This window comes from Rissa tridactyla, chromosome 7, assembly GCF_028500815.1.
Source record: "Rissa tridactyla isolate bRisTri1 chromosome 7, bRisTri1.patW.cur.20221130, whole genome shotgun sequence".
NCBI classification, from domain to species: Eukaryota; Metazoa; Chordata; class Aves; order Charadriiformes; family Laridae; genus Rissa; species Rissa tridactyla.
Genome location: NC_071472.1, coordinates 688,907 through 706,637, shown reverse-complemented (window position 1 = coordinate 706,637; position 17,731 = coordinate 688,907). Strand labels below are relative to the sequence as shown.

Below are 17,731 nucleotides of genomic sequence, written 5' to 3'. Positions count from 1 at the left end.
CAGGCTACCCAACAATCAGGGTTAATACTCTGTTTTGCTGTTCAGACATGGCTTCTAGGAATGTAAACAGCTTGACTACAGCTTATAGCAATTCTCCAGGCCAAAGGAGACCTGGAAAAGCAAAAGCTATCTTTTGGTTAAATTTCATTCACAGCTTTGCGAGCACAGGAGTGTCACCACAGAAGTCCTGACACTAAGGGGCATGCCCTGGCAGCAAAAGGTGCTGTTCTTGATGTGGCCGTGCCTGGAGGGTAACAAGAGGGGACTTCAGAAGCAAAGAAAGCTCACTCAAGTTTTCAGCATGCACAGAGGTTACTCACTGCCAACGTGCTGTCTCCAACGTTTGATGCAATGAGTCCCTCAATTGTGCCATACTCTGCATCTCTAGAATTGAGCCTCTCCATATGGTTTTTCTGTATTCTCCGGATGACCAGCACAGCTACTGCAGAAAAAACTATCAACACCATCACAGGAGCCAGTATAACAATGATTAGTGTTTCCATGCTATAACCTGCAGCTTCTCCTTGAAAGGTTTGCCCTGGGGAAGAAGAAAAAAAAAGGGGGGGGAGGGGGGAATAAATTTGCAAATTCGCAGAGAAAGTCTTTAAAACCAATAGCGCTGACACCAACGTTTAACTCGGTAGCCACCTAGTCTGACAGAGGGGCCGTGACACTGACACCAAGGGTGCTGCGGCAGCGACTCTGCAGAGCTGTCACCACAACCCCTCCCTTCAGAACATCCCCCCGAGACCGTGCAATTCGCTCGCAGGCAGTAACTCAATGCTGACTGCGCGCTTTAACCCTCAGGGTTCGCCCGGCAATACAGATCATCCAATCTGTGGACATCAGATGTGTGCCAGTGGGCGGCACAAAGCACAATTACTGCTCTGATTAAACCCTTACTTTCGCTAGCACTGAAACCATCTCACTTCCTTCTCATCAGATGAAAGATGAACCTTTTTTCTTTCTCAAAATTCACTATTTATTGATTAACCTCTCACCTTTAGAGGAAGGCAGCTGCGCAGTGATATTCATGTTGCAGAGGTATCCTTGGCAGCACTCAACAGCTTGGTCAGGAGAGGGAGGTGTCTTGCACGTCATTTTCCCTTGTTCATAGACTTGGAAGCAGCCTTTCTGGTAAACCTTAGCACCGTCATTAATGCTCAGGGAAGCGAAACATTGCTGGCCTTGGCATCGATCTCCATTCCCACAGGACATGCCTTCACACACACATTCGTAGTGGACCATGTTTAGCTTCAGTTCATCATCTGTGAAAGAGAGTTGAGGGAAAAATGCCATCGTATTCTTAGTAGAGTCCATTACATAGCGATAACCAAATCATTAGACAACAAAACCTCCTGTTTACGGAAAAATACTACTTGCAGCTAGTGCTGAAGAACCACTAAGTAGGAGCTAACGATACTGATTCAGCGACACAAAGGTATGAGCTTGCACCATCAAAGAAATACCAGTCATATCTGCCCGCTCCAAGTACTCAAATTTCAAGAGTTCAGTGCCATTTTACATCACCTCTCCAGCAGCCACTCCTGCGGGTATACAACACGGGAGGGTCAGCTACACAGGGACACTCGGCAGAGGAAAAATCCTAACAAACAGTGTAAGTAAGTTTAAAACAGATTTGCTAAACCACACTATATTTCTATATGGAAATAGTTATTCTCAAGCATTCCGGAAACGACTTTAACAAAATCAAATTAAGGCCATTTAAATTTGCAGTGGGCAGAGGTATGCAGGATTTAGCGGGTTTAACTAGCTTGCTAGAAAAGTAAGTCTGGAGCGACTTTCCCAGGAAGATGAGCCTTTGAGGGGTGGGTACCTTGGGAGTGAGTAAGCATGGAGATAAAAATAAAGGGAGAAGCAGTGCACTGTCAGCAGGTACAACACCTCCCTTCCAGCTCCAGACGCTGCGGCTAAGGAAGAGGAAGAACTGTTCAGAGAACGTACAGAGTAGGAAACTCAACTCCTAAGTGTCCTCAGGAAGCGTCCAGAGATCCCTAGCGGGGAAAATCCCCCTCTCTGCACAGAGCCGCACACGCTGCCGCTTTCAGGAGTGGCACGTGCCTTTCAACGCACAGCACGGGGTCACCCTGGGCGCTGCAGGAGAGGACACCCCCTGAGTGCCTAGTGGGGAGCACTGCAAGCTCTCCAGCTTCCCAGAAGATCCAGGTGCCCGGGTGGTAAGCAGCCGTGTGCGCTCACAGATGGCTGAGAGGAGGCGCAGCTGGGAAGGACAGAACAAGTCTCTGCTCTCTGTGACACACATCCCATGCACGCACACACATGTTCATGGCAACTCATATTGACATTCTCTTTTTCAGTTCTAACACACAAGAAAAATTTCCAGCCACAAATACAGTGGATGCTCCTAAAATAGCAGCTGAGCATACCACGCGTTGGACTTTTTCAAGGCTGTAATTAGAGTCTGCCCACCGGGACTATAACTCAGTTTGTTTTCTGCTTTGTTTCCTTCCCCTCCCCACAATGAACAAATACACAAATATGATCTTCCATTTTTGAACCACTAACAAAAACTAAATTAGGGAAAGAATCCTCAAATCAGACAGTGTCTGTCACATTGATCTCAAGTACCAGTATACACAATCCCAGCCATACATGTACCAAGTAATAACTTCGCTAATTTTGTGGAACTTGTTTAAAAATGAAAAAAAGAAAAAGTAAACCACAAACCGTCAAACATACCTATAATGAAGTTCTGTTCCTTCTCCTCCCGCAACAGCAGCGGTAAAACACAACTGTATTGTAACACACAAGCCCTTAGTCTCGGTTCCTCTGGCTGGAACTGCCGACGGCATTCCAAACTGGAGACCAACAAGGGACTTCCTCCCAAGGCATGGTCAGGACCTGCCTAAACAATCCCAGACCCATACCTTTGGTAAGGACGGCCCTTTAGCAGCGAGGATCTCAGTGCCTCCCAGTCAGCAAGACGTTCCTGTTGTCAATGACAGACACTGGCCTGTGAGGACAGAGCCGCAGAGGCGTGCAGGCTGCAGGATCAGCCATTCCAGCTACGCAGTAACAGCAGAAATAGCTGCTGTACAGAGTGGGACAACGGACCTGCCATCCGAGAGCCACCCCAAGTCCACAAGGAAAATCCAACTGGCTTGCAGTCCGATCCAGCCTAACGCTTCCCTCTTCTCTTGACCCAAGGACCTTTCAAAGTCTGAGCAAACCTCAGGCAAGGCAGAAGAGCAATTCTAGCAGAAAACCACCTCCCCTCATGTGCCACCTCTCAGAGGAGCTCTGCAACCCCAAAACAGGCCAGGAGCCACAGGGCAGTTGATCAGCCCTTGCAGAGGAAACCTGACATCCCTTACACATGAACTAAGGCATTGCAACTCCAAAGATCCTACCTGTCTTTTGCACAGACTGCTCCAGCCCAAAGGGCTCCATTTAATAGGGCATGAAGACAGAGCAACACTGATTACATACATGTGAACTGCTGCAGCTCCTCACATGTCCACGGACCAATACAGATCAATTATCTGCTGTAAAAATGAAGCGTTTCTGGCGTGGAACTCCTGGCTTGGAAATGGAGACGCTCCTTTATGACTGTTACTATTCCATATGCCCAAATTGCCCCTTCCTTGACTTAGCTGGGTTTCCTTCCCTCATTAATGCTCCCGCAGTGCCACACTAATAAATAAATAAATAAATAAATGGAGCTTTACCCAAAGAGGAAGGGTTGTTCAGGCTGGGCCAGAGCCCGAGCGCAGACGCCGAGGCAATGCCCCCCTCAACACGTACAACCAATGGCCACACTGCACCCACAAAGCACCCTCCCCCAGCACAGAGCCAGCTGCAAAGGGCTGGATATTCTTGCCATGTGTCCCCAAAGCAAAACCGGCTGCGCTGTCAAAGCAGAGTTTTTTGTTGACACACAGTGAACCCAGAGCAGAGGCTGGGCTGGGCAAGTCTGCGGGACAGACGTGACCAGCAAACGCACAGGCCAGCTCCAATCCAGAGGTTATGGCTGAAGCAGATCAACTCCCCCAAACACACAGGCTCAGAGGTAAGTACCTCCTCCACCACAGCTCCAGGCTGTCAGGCCAGCTAGGTATGTACCAGTCGGGCACCACACACAGGCAAGAAGCCAAGTTTAAAAATACTTCCATTACCTAAACACATTCACTGCATTTATTTTTGTTTCGTAATAGAGAGACTCATTGCTGCACTTCTGGCCCGTATGTATTGCACACATACACACAAAAAATCTGACTTGACACACAAAGACACAGAGATTTGCATTAACTTCTCATTAACTAGTTGATTAGTTCATTATTATGAAAGTTGAAAGTGTCAAAACTGAAGCTCCTTTATTTTGTTTGCTTATTCACCTTGCGAAAGTCAACAATTAAGAGTGCTGATTCTAGTTATCTAGGTATTTCAACAGAAGAGGAACCAAGACACTCCGCACTCTGGTCAGCAAACTGGGAGGTGCGGTGTGGAACCCTAGCGGTGACAGCAGAGGCACCATTGCACTGCGTGCGGTGCTCGTGCGCGGGGACACAGCCCCAGCCGTCCCACCCAAACCCCCGGGACACCAGACTGCGACACCCTGAGGACACCAGCCAATGATGGAAACGTACAGATGCAAGGAAACAGAGACAAGTTATTTACTTCTATGTGAAGTTTGGTAAGTGGTTGTGTGAAATAATCTATACTGGTTTATTTCACATTTTATATCCAATTCCTGGACTGTAAAGATTGTTAACTGTTTGTGAAAAAAACAAATATTTCTCCAAGGAGCAATACACTACATATGTTTCTGGGAACACATCTTAATTTTGAGACGATCTCTTCACACTTTGAGGAGTGATTCATTTTCCATCAGAACAGCTCATACAGTAGGCACTTGCCCACCTTTTCTTATTGACCCTGCTGCAATACAGTTTCTTCACCTGCCTTTGACCTGAAAAAATGCCCATGTTAACTATGTGACACGGTCAGCAAACACTGAAGTAATTTTAAAAAGCATTAAAAAGTAAAAACATATACCGTAAGAGTCTCAAATTTCTTTCTAAAGACACATGTAATTATAATCATACATACCATTTAAAGAAGGGCTTTAACAATATCAAATCACCTCCTTGCAGCAACGCACCACCACTGCATACCCTCCCTTTCAAAACTTCATGGAGTCACAGGATATCTCAAGTTGGGAGGGACCCATAAGGATCACCAAGTCCAACTCCCTGCTCCTCACAGGCCTAGATTTCACCTTGCAGATAAAGACTAGTACATCTGACTACACAGATATAATGCACACCTAGTGCACGCACACGAGCGAGTGTTTGGAGGGATGACCTACATGACACCGCAAGACCTCTTAGTATGAGGCTGGAAAAAAAAGCCAGTTGCCAAGGGTGGACAGAGGTAAACAAGCCTGACACAACCTAGTCCCTCCCTCACCGAGCCATGCCTTTATAACAGCGTGAGTGTAAGAGGAACAATTCCATCTGGCCGATCGCTCTTCAGCGAAGAGCACAGGGAAGCACAAGGCACTCAGTTCCAAAGGAGCGGGCAGAGGGGTCCCCCGGGAGCTGCCCCCGGCTGCACGGCAGGCAGGCGCCCGCCTCCCCGGCCGCATACTCGGCATGCACAGACACTGCGGTCATCAGCCAACCTTGGCACACAGAGCCAGGGCCAGCCCTCACGGCCACCAGCATCTGGCTCCCCAGCCCGAGAGCACTGGGAGCCCTACCAGGGCTATTACCCTGCTGTTGGCTCGCTGCTGGGCTGGGAACAGGGCTGTCTGCTGAGCGGGACCACCGCTCTCCAGTGGGAAACCTCAAAATCAAGCCAGAAAGGTTGCAAATCACAGGGGAAGCTTATCTCAGAGAACTACTGAAATCTCTAGGAGGATGAAAAGGACTTTGTGCTTGAAGGCCAAAATATTTAAAGGCAGCGGTATTCTTTTTCATTTTATATGACTGGGCCTGGGGGATGAGGTGGGATCTGCTGGGTCTTCATATCGTAATGAACTAAAGATGAAGGAAAGCAGACTTGGAAAAATTAAAATCTCTTTAGAGTCCATTTAATTGTACATTAGACAGCTCTTTTTTGGTGGTTAGTTTCCCTTTACAATTTTTAGTCATTTCAGGGAAACAGAAAATAATAATCTTGTAGAGATGTCTACTCCATTCAGAGTTTTATTTTCTCTTTCTCAATGCAGACAGTAACAAGCATTATACAGCAGCCATAAAAATAATCACTGAATCGTTTAGGTTGGAAAAGACCCTTAACATTGAGTCCAGCCATTAACCTAACACTTGCAAGAAGTTCAGCACTAAGCCATGTCCCTCAGCACCATGTCTGCCTGGCTTTTAAATACCTCCAGGGATGGTGACCCAACCACTTCCCTGGGCAGCCTATAATAATTTATTTTGTACAGGATTTATCAATTTAACAAAACCCTTTGAATTTTCCAGCACTAAGAAACAGCTGTTTAGCCTTGTTATTGTTCTCCATATTATAAGGCCCCCTAAACCAGAAAAAGCACCAGTGCCATGGCCACTGCCAGTCTGTGGGAAAGCTCCGAGGGTGGGCAGAGGGGCAGCCTCCCCCAGCCCAGCCGCCAGAGAGGGGCCAGGCTGTTCCCAGAGCCAGCGCAGTCTCAGTAGCTCCCAAACGCTGCCCAGCCACGGTGTGACACAAGACCCTCTCCAGCCTGCCCAGTCCGCAGGCCCAGGCTGTGTCTGGCAGGGAAGCCACGGCAGCCAGAGCAGCACGCGGCCCCGACACCTTCCCCCATCACTAGAGAGGGCAGGAGCATCAGCAGCATCCCACGTACCGCACTCCGAACGCTGCCATCCGGATCAGGACATGCATTTGTGCACTGTTGCTAGCAAGTGAAAAACCTCACGCTCTTAGACACAGGCACTACATTATTTAGAAAGTGTTCTGCTTTAGTCAGGGTTTAGCTTCTTGGGAAATGAAGAAAAGCCTCTTTTCCCACTTTATGGGGCTAATAAAAATGTAACACAGAAGTAAACACTGCAGTAAACCTATAGAATAAAAGGGTTTTCTAGACACTCAAGTAGGGAAGAGACGTGTTTCTGCATTTAGAATTCTACACGGTGTTTGATTTTTTTGGGGTTGGGTCATAGGTTGCCTTTTTTTTTTTTTAAGTCATGTTTAATCTCATCTTCTGAAGCCTAGAGGCAAGAGGCAATGCAGAAATAGTCAGTATCTGCCCCTGAACGCTACCCAAAGATATGCCCAGAGATTTTTCGCTCATCAAAAACGCAAAAAACACCAACCTGGTCCAAATCCCAGAGAAAGGAAATGGACTGATCTGTGATAAAATACATGGGGTGGGGGAACTCAGAAGGCTTTGCACCCTTTGTTTTGTTATTTTGTGCAAAGACAAAATAACTGTTCTCCCCCAGAACATGAACTTTTTAAAAGTCTCCGTAGAAGCACATGGAAAGCATGTTGGTCAGGGTGCACCAGGCCCACCCCCGTGGCCTGTTAGCAGGCAGCACAGGACCAGCTCCCATTCCCTCGGAGAATCTCCAAAGGCGCGCTCTCGCTTGGGAAACACTCCAAAGCCAGGGCTGCCCCGCTGGGCCCCCACCTTAGCCCTGGCACAAGCTGCTGGCTCCTAAGCAGCACTTGGGCACTCAAGGAACAAAGCGGGGAGCTCTCCCGTTGCTACTACGTGTTTGATCGGTGAGGAAGCCAAAGCCTAGATGAAGAGACATAAAGGAAAATTTGCTGAGGGGTCCACTAGGTATTTCTGCCTCCCCAAACACTCCTCTGTAACCAGCTTGGAAGTAGGTAACTATTTCCAAAGGACTCAGAACTGCCTTACTACTAGCAAACATTACAAGGAAGAAGAGCAGTATTGTTTACATGTGTTAGACAAGTAATTGCCCACAGAAAAAGAAAACTCGCCATAGGAAGTACAAGGGGAAGAGAAGGGAAGGAATAAAACAAGAAAAGCAAAGCAAGATTGTCATGTCTCTTCTACAAAGTCTTTCACAGGAGCTCTATCACCGTGTGAGAGAAACGCACGCCCCAACACAGGGTTCTTTAAAAAGCGTTACTGGACAAGCTCTCCCTCGGCACAGCAGCTCCACGGTGTGAACAGGAAACTCTGTTCTTCGTAGCTGTCCCACTGGCACAGGCGGAGGGATCACAAGCAGTCAACATCTGCGCATCTCTGCACATGCTCCCGCCCCTACACGAACCCCGTCCCAAGCCCCTTCCAGCAGCACCTCCGGTCCAGCGCTGCCTCTGCTCCCGGGGCAGGCACCACCCCGCACCTCCAGGCTCAGTATCACGGACGGACGGGAAAAGAAGGGAAACCTCTTCACATGGATTTAGTCACTCTTCTCTTGCTGCTCACTTATTGGCATCTTTTCAACAAAAAGATAATGTTTAAGCCCTAGAACCTACTTTCCTTTTTTTTAAGCAGAGTCAGGTTGAACCCCTACGATCTGAACACCTGCAGGGCAGCTCCAGAAGGGCAGGGTGGGCTGGTAACGCGGCTCCACAGGCTGCACGATGCAGGGAGCGCAGGCATCCGATTCCACACATCGTACGAGAGAAATTAACCAGAACCTCAGACCTTAACATGCATCTTCCCCATGTGTGTCTCTTCTCCAGCTGCTGCTCTTCAGGTTAAGGATGTGAAAGACAGGTGGTTTAACTTTAAGATTTTTAACATAAGCATCTCTAAAAGCTGAAAAAAAACATTTTTGAGAAGCAGACAACTGCACTTCAAGATTGATAAGAAGGTACAGTGTGATAACTGCTACCAAACCTTATTTCAAGATACTTCAATAACATTAGCTGTTTAATGTACTTCCACAAACATTCGTCTAATGTTCCTCCCTTTTTAAATTTTGTCTCAATTACCTATTCATAGACATAACTAAAGTCAGCTACTAGACCTCCAAGCTTTTTTAATCTTCACCTTCCACCATCCACTCTAACATTCCATTTAGTGTACTCTGCCTTTTATTATTCGCATCAACCTTCGAAAATAAGTGCACTTCAGCAGAGAAGTTCAGAAAGAGATTTCACATGATAAATACAAAAGAACATAGATCTGCCATAACAAACACTAGATACACCTCGTGAGTCATTTAAAATTGAGAAAACTAAGTTACTCGCAGAAAACTTTTATTCAACATTTTTAGAAGGCTGTTTTGCGAAGTAGCAAGGACGCATCTTTCAGGAGGTCATCTCCCAAAACATCCAGAAGACCTTCCAATGAACCATTCCTGCCTCTCCATAGCAGTGAAAATACCTTTCTGACACTTTGCTGAGGCAAATCTTAAATGTGCTGCATGTCACAAAACCTTTGTGTGCACACAACCACATAAACAATCTATGAAAAAGTCACCTTCTGTATCCGAAGACCCTACTGGAGCAATCACAGAAAGTTATCAAACATCACACTAAACACACCAAAAAGCCTTCCCAGAGAAAAAAAAATAAAAATTCGCTTTTAAGAATGCAAGCGACACAACTGCCCCTCAGCCCATGGGCTAGAAAGACCTGCTCATTACACAGCTCAATCATTTGCCATTCCAATAAGGCTTCCCATTTCCCTCCCCAGGCCCTGGCAAGAGCTATGCCAATCACACATGCTATAAATTCTATACATAAACAGACAACAAATATCCTTTGAAGCAACTTAAATGGAACAGCAAACCTCTTGTTCCTGAGAGGAGCATGCCCACACTGCCGGCTGGGGAGGAGAGCGGGGCCATGGAGCTGGCGCTGGAGCCCAGCTCCTCCAGCAGCAGCTACGGCCCCACCACACACACTCACCTTGCCAGCTCGGGGAGGGAAACGCCATCATCATCAGCACAGGAAGAAGCATAACTCCATCTGCCATCGTAGAGCTGCGGAAAGAGAAGAGACATGAGAGCTGTGCACCCTTTCACCGCTCTCTTAAAGTGTAGCCACCACAACATCCGTGTTTAGCAACATCTTTGATCAATTCCTTATACAAAACACAGAACCACGAAACTTGATTGGTCTCCTTTTTACTGTGTCTTGTTTCCTAAGTCATTTCCTTCATTTATAAAATTCATTTACTGCAATTTCTTAAAACTTTTTTTTAAGAGTCACAAAAACATCACGTGCAACTACAGTGCATACATAGAAGCATGCTAGTAGAAAACATGAATGCCTTCAGTACCAAGTAGGCATGTAAAATAGAACATATGTTCTTTCAACCAGGTATTAAGAAGTTAAATTACTGTGAACTGAAAATAAGGTCTGTAAAACTGTGTATTATTTGGACTTTGAGGGGAAACACAAAAGATCTCAACCAGAAAACTCTGAATATCTTTTTTTTTTTAACCAGAAGAAGCCATTGCTAGATGGCGAGAAAAAGAGCAAGACGTATATAAGGGAAACACCACTTTCAGACGAGTGATTTCCCACTTTAAGCTGCTTTCCCAAAGGTTTTCCTTTCAATGGCCCAGCTTCACTTCCCTGTTGTTGAAGACGGTAACTACATCTTGTGTGAAAACCCAGAGTGTTCCCAGCATATCAGTAGAGGCATGTGCTCCCTCTGAAACAATAACTAATCGAGTGAATTCTCTTGTGCATTTCAAATCTTTTCCAGGATACTGGGTCTTTACAAGAAAATAAAAGCTCAACTTTTTACTGTGAAATAAGAATTATTTAACAGGCTTCTGAAAAGAAACTGTTCTGCAGCTTCTTAAACTCTGCATTTAAACGATCACTATTACCAAGGAATAGAGATTAACTGCAATCAGTCTTCACTGGGACTGATCCCAACGAGCAGGACTGGATGATTCGAAGGGCTCGTCTGTCCTGCGCTACTTGGTTCCCACAGAGACTCTGGCCTAATCACAGCCATAAAATTTCAGTCAAAAGCAGCAGCAAGCAGTACATGCAAAATAAAGTTACTCTCCTTGACCAAGGCACTGAGTCATTACCATTCTTCTTACGTGTAAGTATTTGTCTTCATTTTCCAGATTTAATTCTAGTGAAGCAGATGAAACTGGAAAATACATTTGATATTGCCATCTTTCTTTCAGGTACCTTTTGTTGCTGCCTTTTCAAATCATTAGCAGACTGCTTAAGTGCTTGGTGGCGAAAGGCAAGCCATTTACTTCTATATTTATTCCCTGACACGGATTTGTTTTGCAGAATATAAGAAACATTTCAGTAATTGCTTCATCATCAGTTAAAACGATCAAAAAAATTTCTGAACCCAAGTATTCAGAGTTTTTGTCCTTACAGAAAGGATCAGGCAGCGCTCACCACTTAACCCCCAGGAGTGAAACTCTCACTTTCAAACATCCATTCACCAAGTAACTTTGCCTTCCTCTTTCTTGATACACACCAATGCATTCTTCATGCCTGCCAATATTTAACATTCAACAATTATGCTGGAAACACGATGAAATGAAGTTATACATAGCATGATCATTGAGCACTCCACTATAGGAAGTTTAAAGCAGAAGCACTCTGTCCCAGGGAATGATTAGCTCAGCGCCGCGGATCAGCTCAGGGGGGTCCCTCGCTCCAAAGGGGGTGGCTGCAGGACAGGAGAGTGATCCCGTCCCCCTCAGCCCCCCCGCGCCCTTCCTGCGGCTGAGTGGCTCACACCAGCGCTTTCCTCGGCATTGCACCCGCGTAGCTCTGCAAGCCCAGACAAAGGTGACTCAGGAGACGTGCCCTTTTTCTTTCAACACGCCAATGGTTCAAAGAGCAGAGGCAGAAAATTTTGATTTTAGTGATGCCGGCCCGCGGGCACAGGGGAGGCGGGCAAGCCAGCCACCCCGGAGGGGAGCAGGGACAGGCAGCCTGGCAGCACAGGGAGCCCCCGGCAGCGGGGACACCCAGCACAAGGAAAAAGGGCTTTACAAGACAAAAAGTGAATTTAACAACATAGAGTGGGTTAAGACCTTAAACAGTTGCATGCTGCCAACACTCAGAGCGGTTGCCGGGTTTTCTACAGATCTAATTCATGGTTGCATCCTCCATGCCTGATGAAAAAGCGGCAAGGGCTGTTTTCTGCTGGCGGGGAGCCATCACGATAGCCGGAGACGCACACATGCCGCAGCCTCCCCTCGGCAGGGTGGCTTCCCTCCTCCCTGCCACCCCCAGTCCCAGCCAGGCCAGCCCTCCCTCCTGTCCCACTGGCCAGGCAGGCAGAGGGCCAGAGGGGCCTGCAAGGGCTTCGGGGCAGCTCTGCCAGCAAAGGAGGTTCCGTGCAACAAACCTGAGCTGGCTGGAGCGGAGGAATTTGAAATGCAGGAAGCAGACATCACTATGGAAACCAGCAAGACTCTGCAAGTTGCATGTATCTATTTGTTTTCTTTTCAAACAGTTGATTTCAATTCCCTAAAAAGTAAATAAATACAGATATACACACATGCCCCCGCCCTGTCTTTCTCAGAGGGGGGAGGAGGAAGGAAATGCAAACTGCACCCCCCCAAAGAGGCAAACCGCCTCCCATGGGAGCTAGCCCGTGGTGACTACTTCCCATCTCAAGACAGAGCGCTGTAACACACTCGGGGTGCTAAAGTCAGTTCCCCACCCTCCGATTCCACACACCCCCACGTTCCCAGTCAATGTCTGCGCTGCAGGCCAAAGCCAGCACAGGCTGAGACAGATGGCGGTCCATCAACAAGCACAAGGATTTTCACCAGTCCTCACCAAAGGGATCAAATAAGGAAAAAAGCCACAAAACTACGGTAAGAGTCATTCTTGATCCCCCATCCAAAACATTGTTCAGATTTCCTCTTCAACGAAGCCCAAGGATGGCTTCATTGAGTAACGCACCTGAAATTGTTAAATGTATTTAAGCACCTAACACAAGCCAGGTTGGCATCCGTCCCCTGCTCCCCAGCTGCAGCAGAGGTGCACACACCAAAGTGTGGCCACCTGCAGGGACCCAGCAGCCAGTGCCACAGCAGGAGCTGTGTCGCAGGCTGCTCCAGCCTGGGTCCTGGTGCCACAGGCCAGGAACAGCTTGCCCAGTGCCTACAGAAAGGCCTGATGAATGACCCACATGCATCCCCGTGTCGGCAAGCAATTATTTGTGTGAGCCTCTTTGGTAGGGTTACATTTATGAATAGACTTTTCCTATTACAAATGCAAACAACAACAAAATCAGACTGTTAACAGACTTTATGCATTTCACAGCATGCATGGTCTTCTCAAAGAGAAAAGCCAAATACTAAGAATTTAAACTCTGCTTCTGTGAAACTTTGTTCCTGCAGACAGTCATTTTCCCAAAAGCCTCAAATAATATCTTGTCTGCTTTCGCTGAGAAGTGCTGTGCGTACTTAAAACAGACCACAAAAAACCCGCCCTGTGTGTACTTATCACCAACTAAAAGCCTGTGCCATGTATGTGCAGACTTCGTACGGCTCTCGGGCTCTGGCAAGCTGCCTGCACAGCCCAGTTACAACACCTCCACTGGGGCTGGGAGACGGGAGGAGGGAAGGAGTTGGGATGGAGCCTCTGACCGTTTCCTTCAAAAACTATTTGAGAGCAAGTGCATCCACTCTAAAAATTACAAATGCCAAATAAAACTGCACTATGTTAAAACCATGTCAAGCTCTAGGGGCAGGGAACACTTCAGGTGGGATGAAGTGAGGTCTGCTCCAGCTCACACCGTCACCCAGCGCCAGCCAACACACCGCTTTGACAGCTGAGGTCCTGCCAGAGCCTCGGCAGCGGTGTCAACAGTCCCTTGCCGGTTGCCATTCTGCCCAGGGTACGCCGTCTCTGCTGCGTGCCTGTGAAACCAGCAGTTAAAAATAACCCTGGAGAGCCCGGCGGCTGCCAGGCAGTTGCGGGGCTGGGGAGCCCCTCGCTGGGCTCCCACTGGGCACCGGCCCTGCTCAGGGCCACTGCAGGCCTTGGGGCAGGATGGAGCCACGCCAGCCTGCAGCTCCAAAACCCTGTGCTGGTTTATACAGTCACCTGCATTCCCACAGCACCCTCCCAAGTGAACGCACAAAAACCACACGCAACACTGCAGCCAGGATTTTGCTCCCTTTCACTTTCAGGTTATCCCAGTTGCAAACTGCAGACACAGCAGGGGATGAGTTTAAAAGTCCTGTTTCCATTGCTTAAAAAAAAATTACTTCTTTTTAAAAGCAATTAATAATACATAAGAACAAAATCTGGTTCTAGTGACATCAGCAAGCACATGTATTCCACTTACTACTTGTTTAGAGAGAAGGAAGATATAAGTTTCACTGTAAAGAGCAAAACACTTTAGTGAAACTGTATAGCAAGTTGCTATGCATCGAGAGATCCACAAGATATCCAGTTACTATCTAGTGTTGGAATTCACAAAAACTTTTTACAAAGAGGAGGACTTTAATCCAGATAAAGAAAGAGGAACTAGAAAGCAACCAGCAAATAAGACAAAATGCATTTTCCTTTCTAGACCTATCAATCTTCTCCACTGCTGGAGCGCAGGTCGGGAAGGCGTGCTGCAGGAGAGCTCTCCCGGCTGCAGCAGCCACCAGAGGGCATTGGGAGCCCAGCACCCCAAGGCTCTCTTCACGCACCCACCACCCGGCTGGGGACAGAGTACTCGTCGTGCATTTCATCCAGGTACACGGAGAAGATCATTTGGGTTTAACTTTTTCCTTCAAAAGCATATAATTAGAAACCCTGTAACTTACTATAGGTCATGATGGAAAAGTCTCTTTTAAAGTGGCAGCTAACAGATTTCCAAACAAACCCATTGTGAAGCGCAGATGACAAAGTGAACCCAGCTCCAGCGCTGGGTTCTACTCGGAAGCCAGCTTTAGATTCCAAAGGAGGAATCAATTAAACAGTTTTCAAAAGCCTAAATGAACACTAGTAAGCATATCACATGGCAGATATACTACTTGGTTAGAATACCCAACTTAACATACAGATGCACAACTAATTGTTTTAGATAAAAGAATTGATAGATTTCTTACATTTCAAGAATTGATAGAATTCTTACTCTTTGTATTCATCAAGTCCCCTTTAAACAACCTACCCTGAAAACCCCAATGCCTTTTCCACTTTCACAGCAAATCTAAATTGCTTTCTATTTTCTTCCCAAGAAAACTATTTGTCTCCTGCCAAATCATTCCCTTAGGCCCAGAAGCAACATGGGGTGAGGGAGACCTCAGATGGCCAGCTGGGACTGCCGAGGTCGCTGCTGCAAGAGGCTGCAGGGGAGAGAAGAAGAAGGAGACATGAACCACCACACTGGCACCAGCGCAGGCTGCTGGGAAACTGCATTTGCTCTCTAATGCCACCACCCTGACACAGGGCAAAGACTGCGCCAGACAAAAGAGTGAGCCCAATTAGTGGAGAAATTTAAGATTACACTTCATCTCAATATGACACAGACATGGGAACACGAACCATTAGAGGAATTCAGACTTTTCTGATGAGATCAGAAGCACCCACACTATCACTGACAGTCCTGGTGGCAGCCTGCCAAGAGCCCAAGGGCTGTACATATTTTGCATGTACCTCACCAGATTTCTATCAAAAGAAAACATCCATAATACTGGATTGTAATTCTGCCATCCACAGTAGCCACACACAAGCTAGATTCATCAACAGCTGTGTCTTTAGGAGGAAGGATATGCATTTAAAAGCAATAATTCACAGCTTGCTTTTTTTTTTTTTAATTGAAACTCACAATAACTAACTAACGACCTCAGAACAGCACACACAAAGGCATTCCTAACGTCAGAGAACAGCAACCTTGGGTATTCCTTTCTTAAAATCTAAACCTTATTGCCAGAACTGAGCAAGATGGAAGCCAGCCACAAGCTCCATTTGGCATCCTCCTCCAAGTACACAAGGCACACATCAACACGCTTCAGCTCAAGGAAATCTGCAAGAGATTGGCACCCTGAAAGGCTGAATGTCTCAGATTCAAACGACCACAGAGAGAGTGAAACGAGCAAGATACTGGTTCTCCTATGCTCCTCACATACAATGCAAAGTCACCACGCTGATGAATAAGAATAAAACCACCAGGAGGAAAACAATCTATACAATGTAAAATATCATGAAAGTTACCCCTTATGAGCTTGATAGCTCTGAACATGCTCCTGACGAGCCATTCCCTCGGTTCTTAAAAGCAAGGGAAGAGGTAAGTTCAGGAATAAAATCACTTACAGAAATAAAATCCTGTTTGGTCTCCCTCCTGACATATGCAAGTAAGAATGCATTTATTGCTTGTGCTGTCACCCAAAGGCTCCAGCTGACACGCCAACTGCAGAGATGGCGTTGCATGGGACAACAAATAAGGAACATTCACAATGTCAGAGTGCGGGACAGACACATGACGCCACAGAGGGACAACACAACCATGTATCCAAGAGAGAAAAACCCTTACCTAGGCAAAGCCGTGACCCAGAAGCAGCACCAGTCCATGCCGAGCGGGCCAGGGAAGGCACGGTCACACACACGCGGCCTCTCCTTTAACGCAGGGGGAGGCAGGGTCCAGTGCCCAGAGCAGGGGCAGCCCCCGGGGAACCAGCAGAGCAGCTGGAGGCCCAGGATGCACAAGGGACACAAAAGAGACCAAAACTAATGGTAGGTCCCCATGCAGGTCAGATGGTGAGCAGGTGGACTCACCACCTTGTATGTGGGCAGCAGAACTTCTCTGTGTGGTTGAAGGAGACCCAAGAGGCTTGTCATTAGAAAGCTCAAGCGTAAAATTCGGGTTGTGTGTAGGTATTGCATCAATACGGGTGTCCTGGGCAACCCAACGGCGGATAGCTTACTCAAATGATGAAGTAAGCACAGACATTTCTAAATTGATCTGAAAACCCCAATATATATTGCAACTTCCTGGTGCCTTTGAAGCCACATGCGTATCTTTCCATACCATTTATTGCTTTGCAAGGTAAATAAATTCACCAAGAGGCACCTATCAAGGATTAACACTGCACCCTGGAACAGCTTTTGTCTGCAGAGCCTGCATATAGCAACATCCCCTAAACACCCTCACTCACTAAGTTACTGCGTATGGTTCACTGATCATGTCATCGCTGTGAGCATCTTGAAAGTTAGGTATGCGATTCCACATGTGCAAAGAACTGACTACACATGGTTTCGTTTATATGGGCAAATTAACAGATATGAATTTGTAAGCAGTTTCACGAGACAGTCAAGCATGCACCAGCTTCATCTTACAATGTATGTGCCTGGGGCATCGAGTACGTATCAGTTCAAAATACTGTTAGATATACATGAATTATGTGTCTTCTCACATATTTCACATATAAACAAAGATGTTATTTTATTATAGTACATACATTTTATTGCTCACAGCTATTATGCATGGCACACAGACAGTTCCTATCAGAGGGGAACCCTGCCTCCTGTAGTTGCCATGAAAACAGCTCCATTGCACAGCTGAAACACAGGTTCTTGGGCTTTTTCCCCATTAGATACAACTCAGGGCTGTAGACAACCTTGGGTACCACTCACTTTAAGGCCATTCTAAGAGCCCACACGAAGTGGAGACAATTTCCATTAACACCTGTTGACTTAATTTGCGCTGGGGCCTTGGGCATAAGAGGCACCCAAAATCCCCTTTCAGATCCTGCTGCAAGACACAGTACTTCTTCCCCTAGAATTGTCCTCTCTCGGAAGCCCAGTATCTGCAGTCAGATCTTAGCACAGAACTTCCAATGAAGACTGAAACTCCCCCTAATCTAAACTGAAA

General features: G+C 46.8%; 1 protein-coding gene across 1 annotated transcript in view; it reads right to left on the bottom strand.

Moving 5' to 3' along the window:
- ACVR1 (activin A receptor type 1) overlaps nucleotides 1-17,731 on the bottom strand; it is a 63,891-nt gene that overhangs the window by 21,076 nt on the left and 25,084 nt on the right. The window contains exons 2-4 of the mRNA XM_054208596.1: nucleotides 9,826-9,899; nucleotides 1,002-1,268; nucleotides 321-538 (exon numbers count right to left, since the gene is read on the bottom strand). Of these exons, the coding sequence (XP_054064571.1) occupies nucleotides 321-538; nucleotides 1,002-1,268; nucleotides 9,826-9,899 (559 nt within the window). The remainder of the gene's footprint in view (nucleotides 1-320; nucleotides 539-1,001; nucleotides 1,269-9,825; nucleotides 9,900-17,731) is intronic.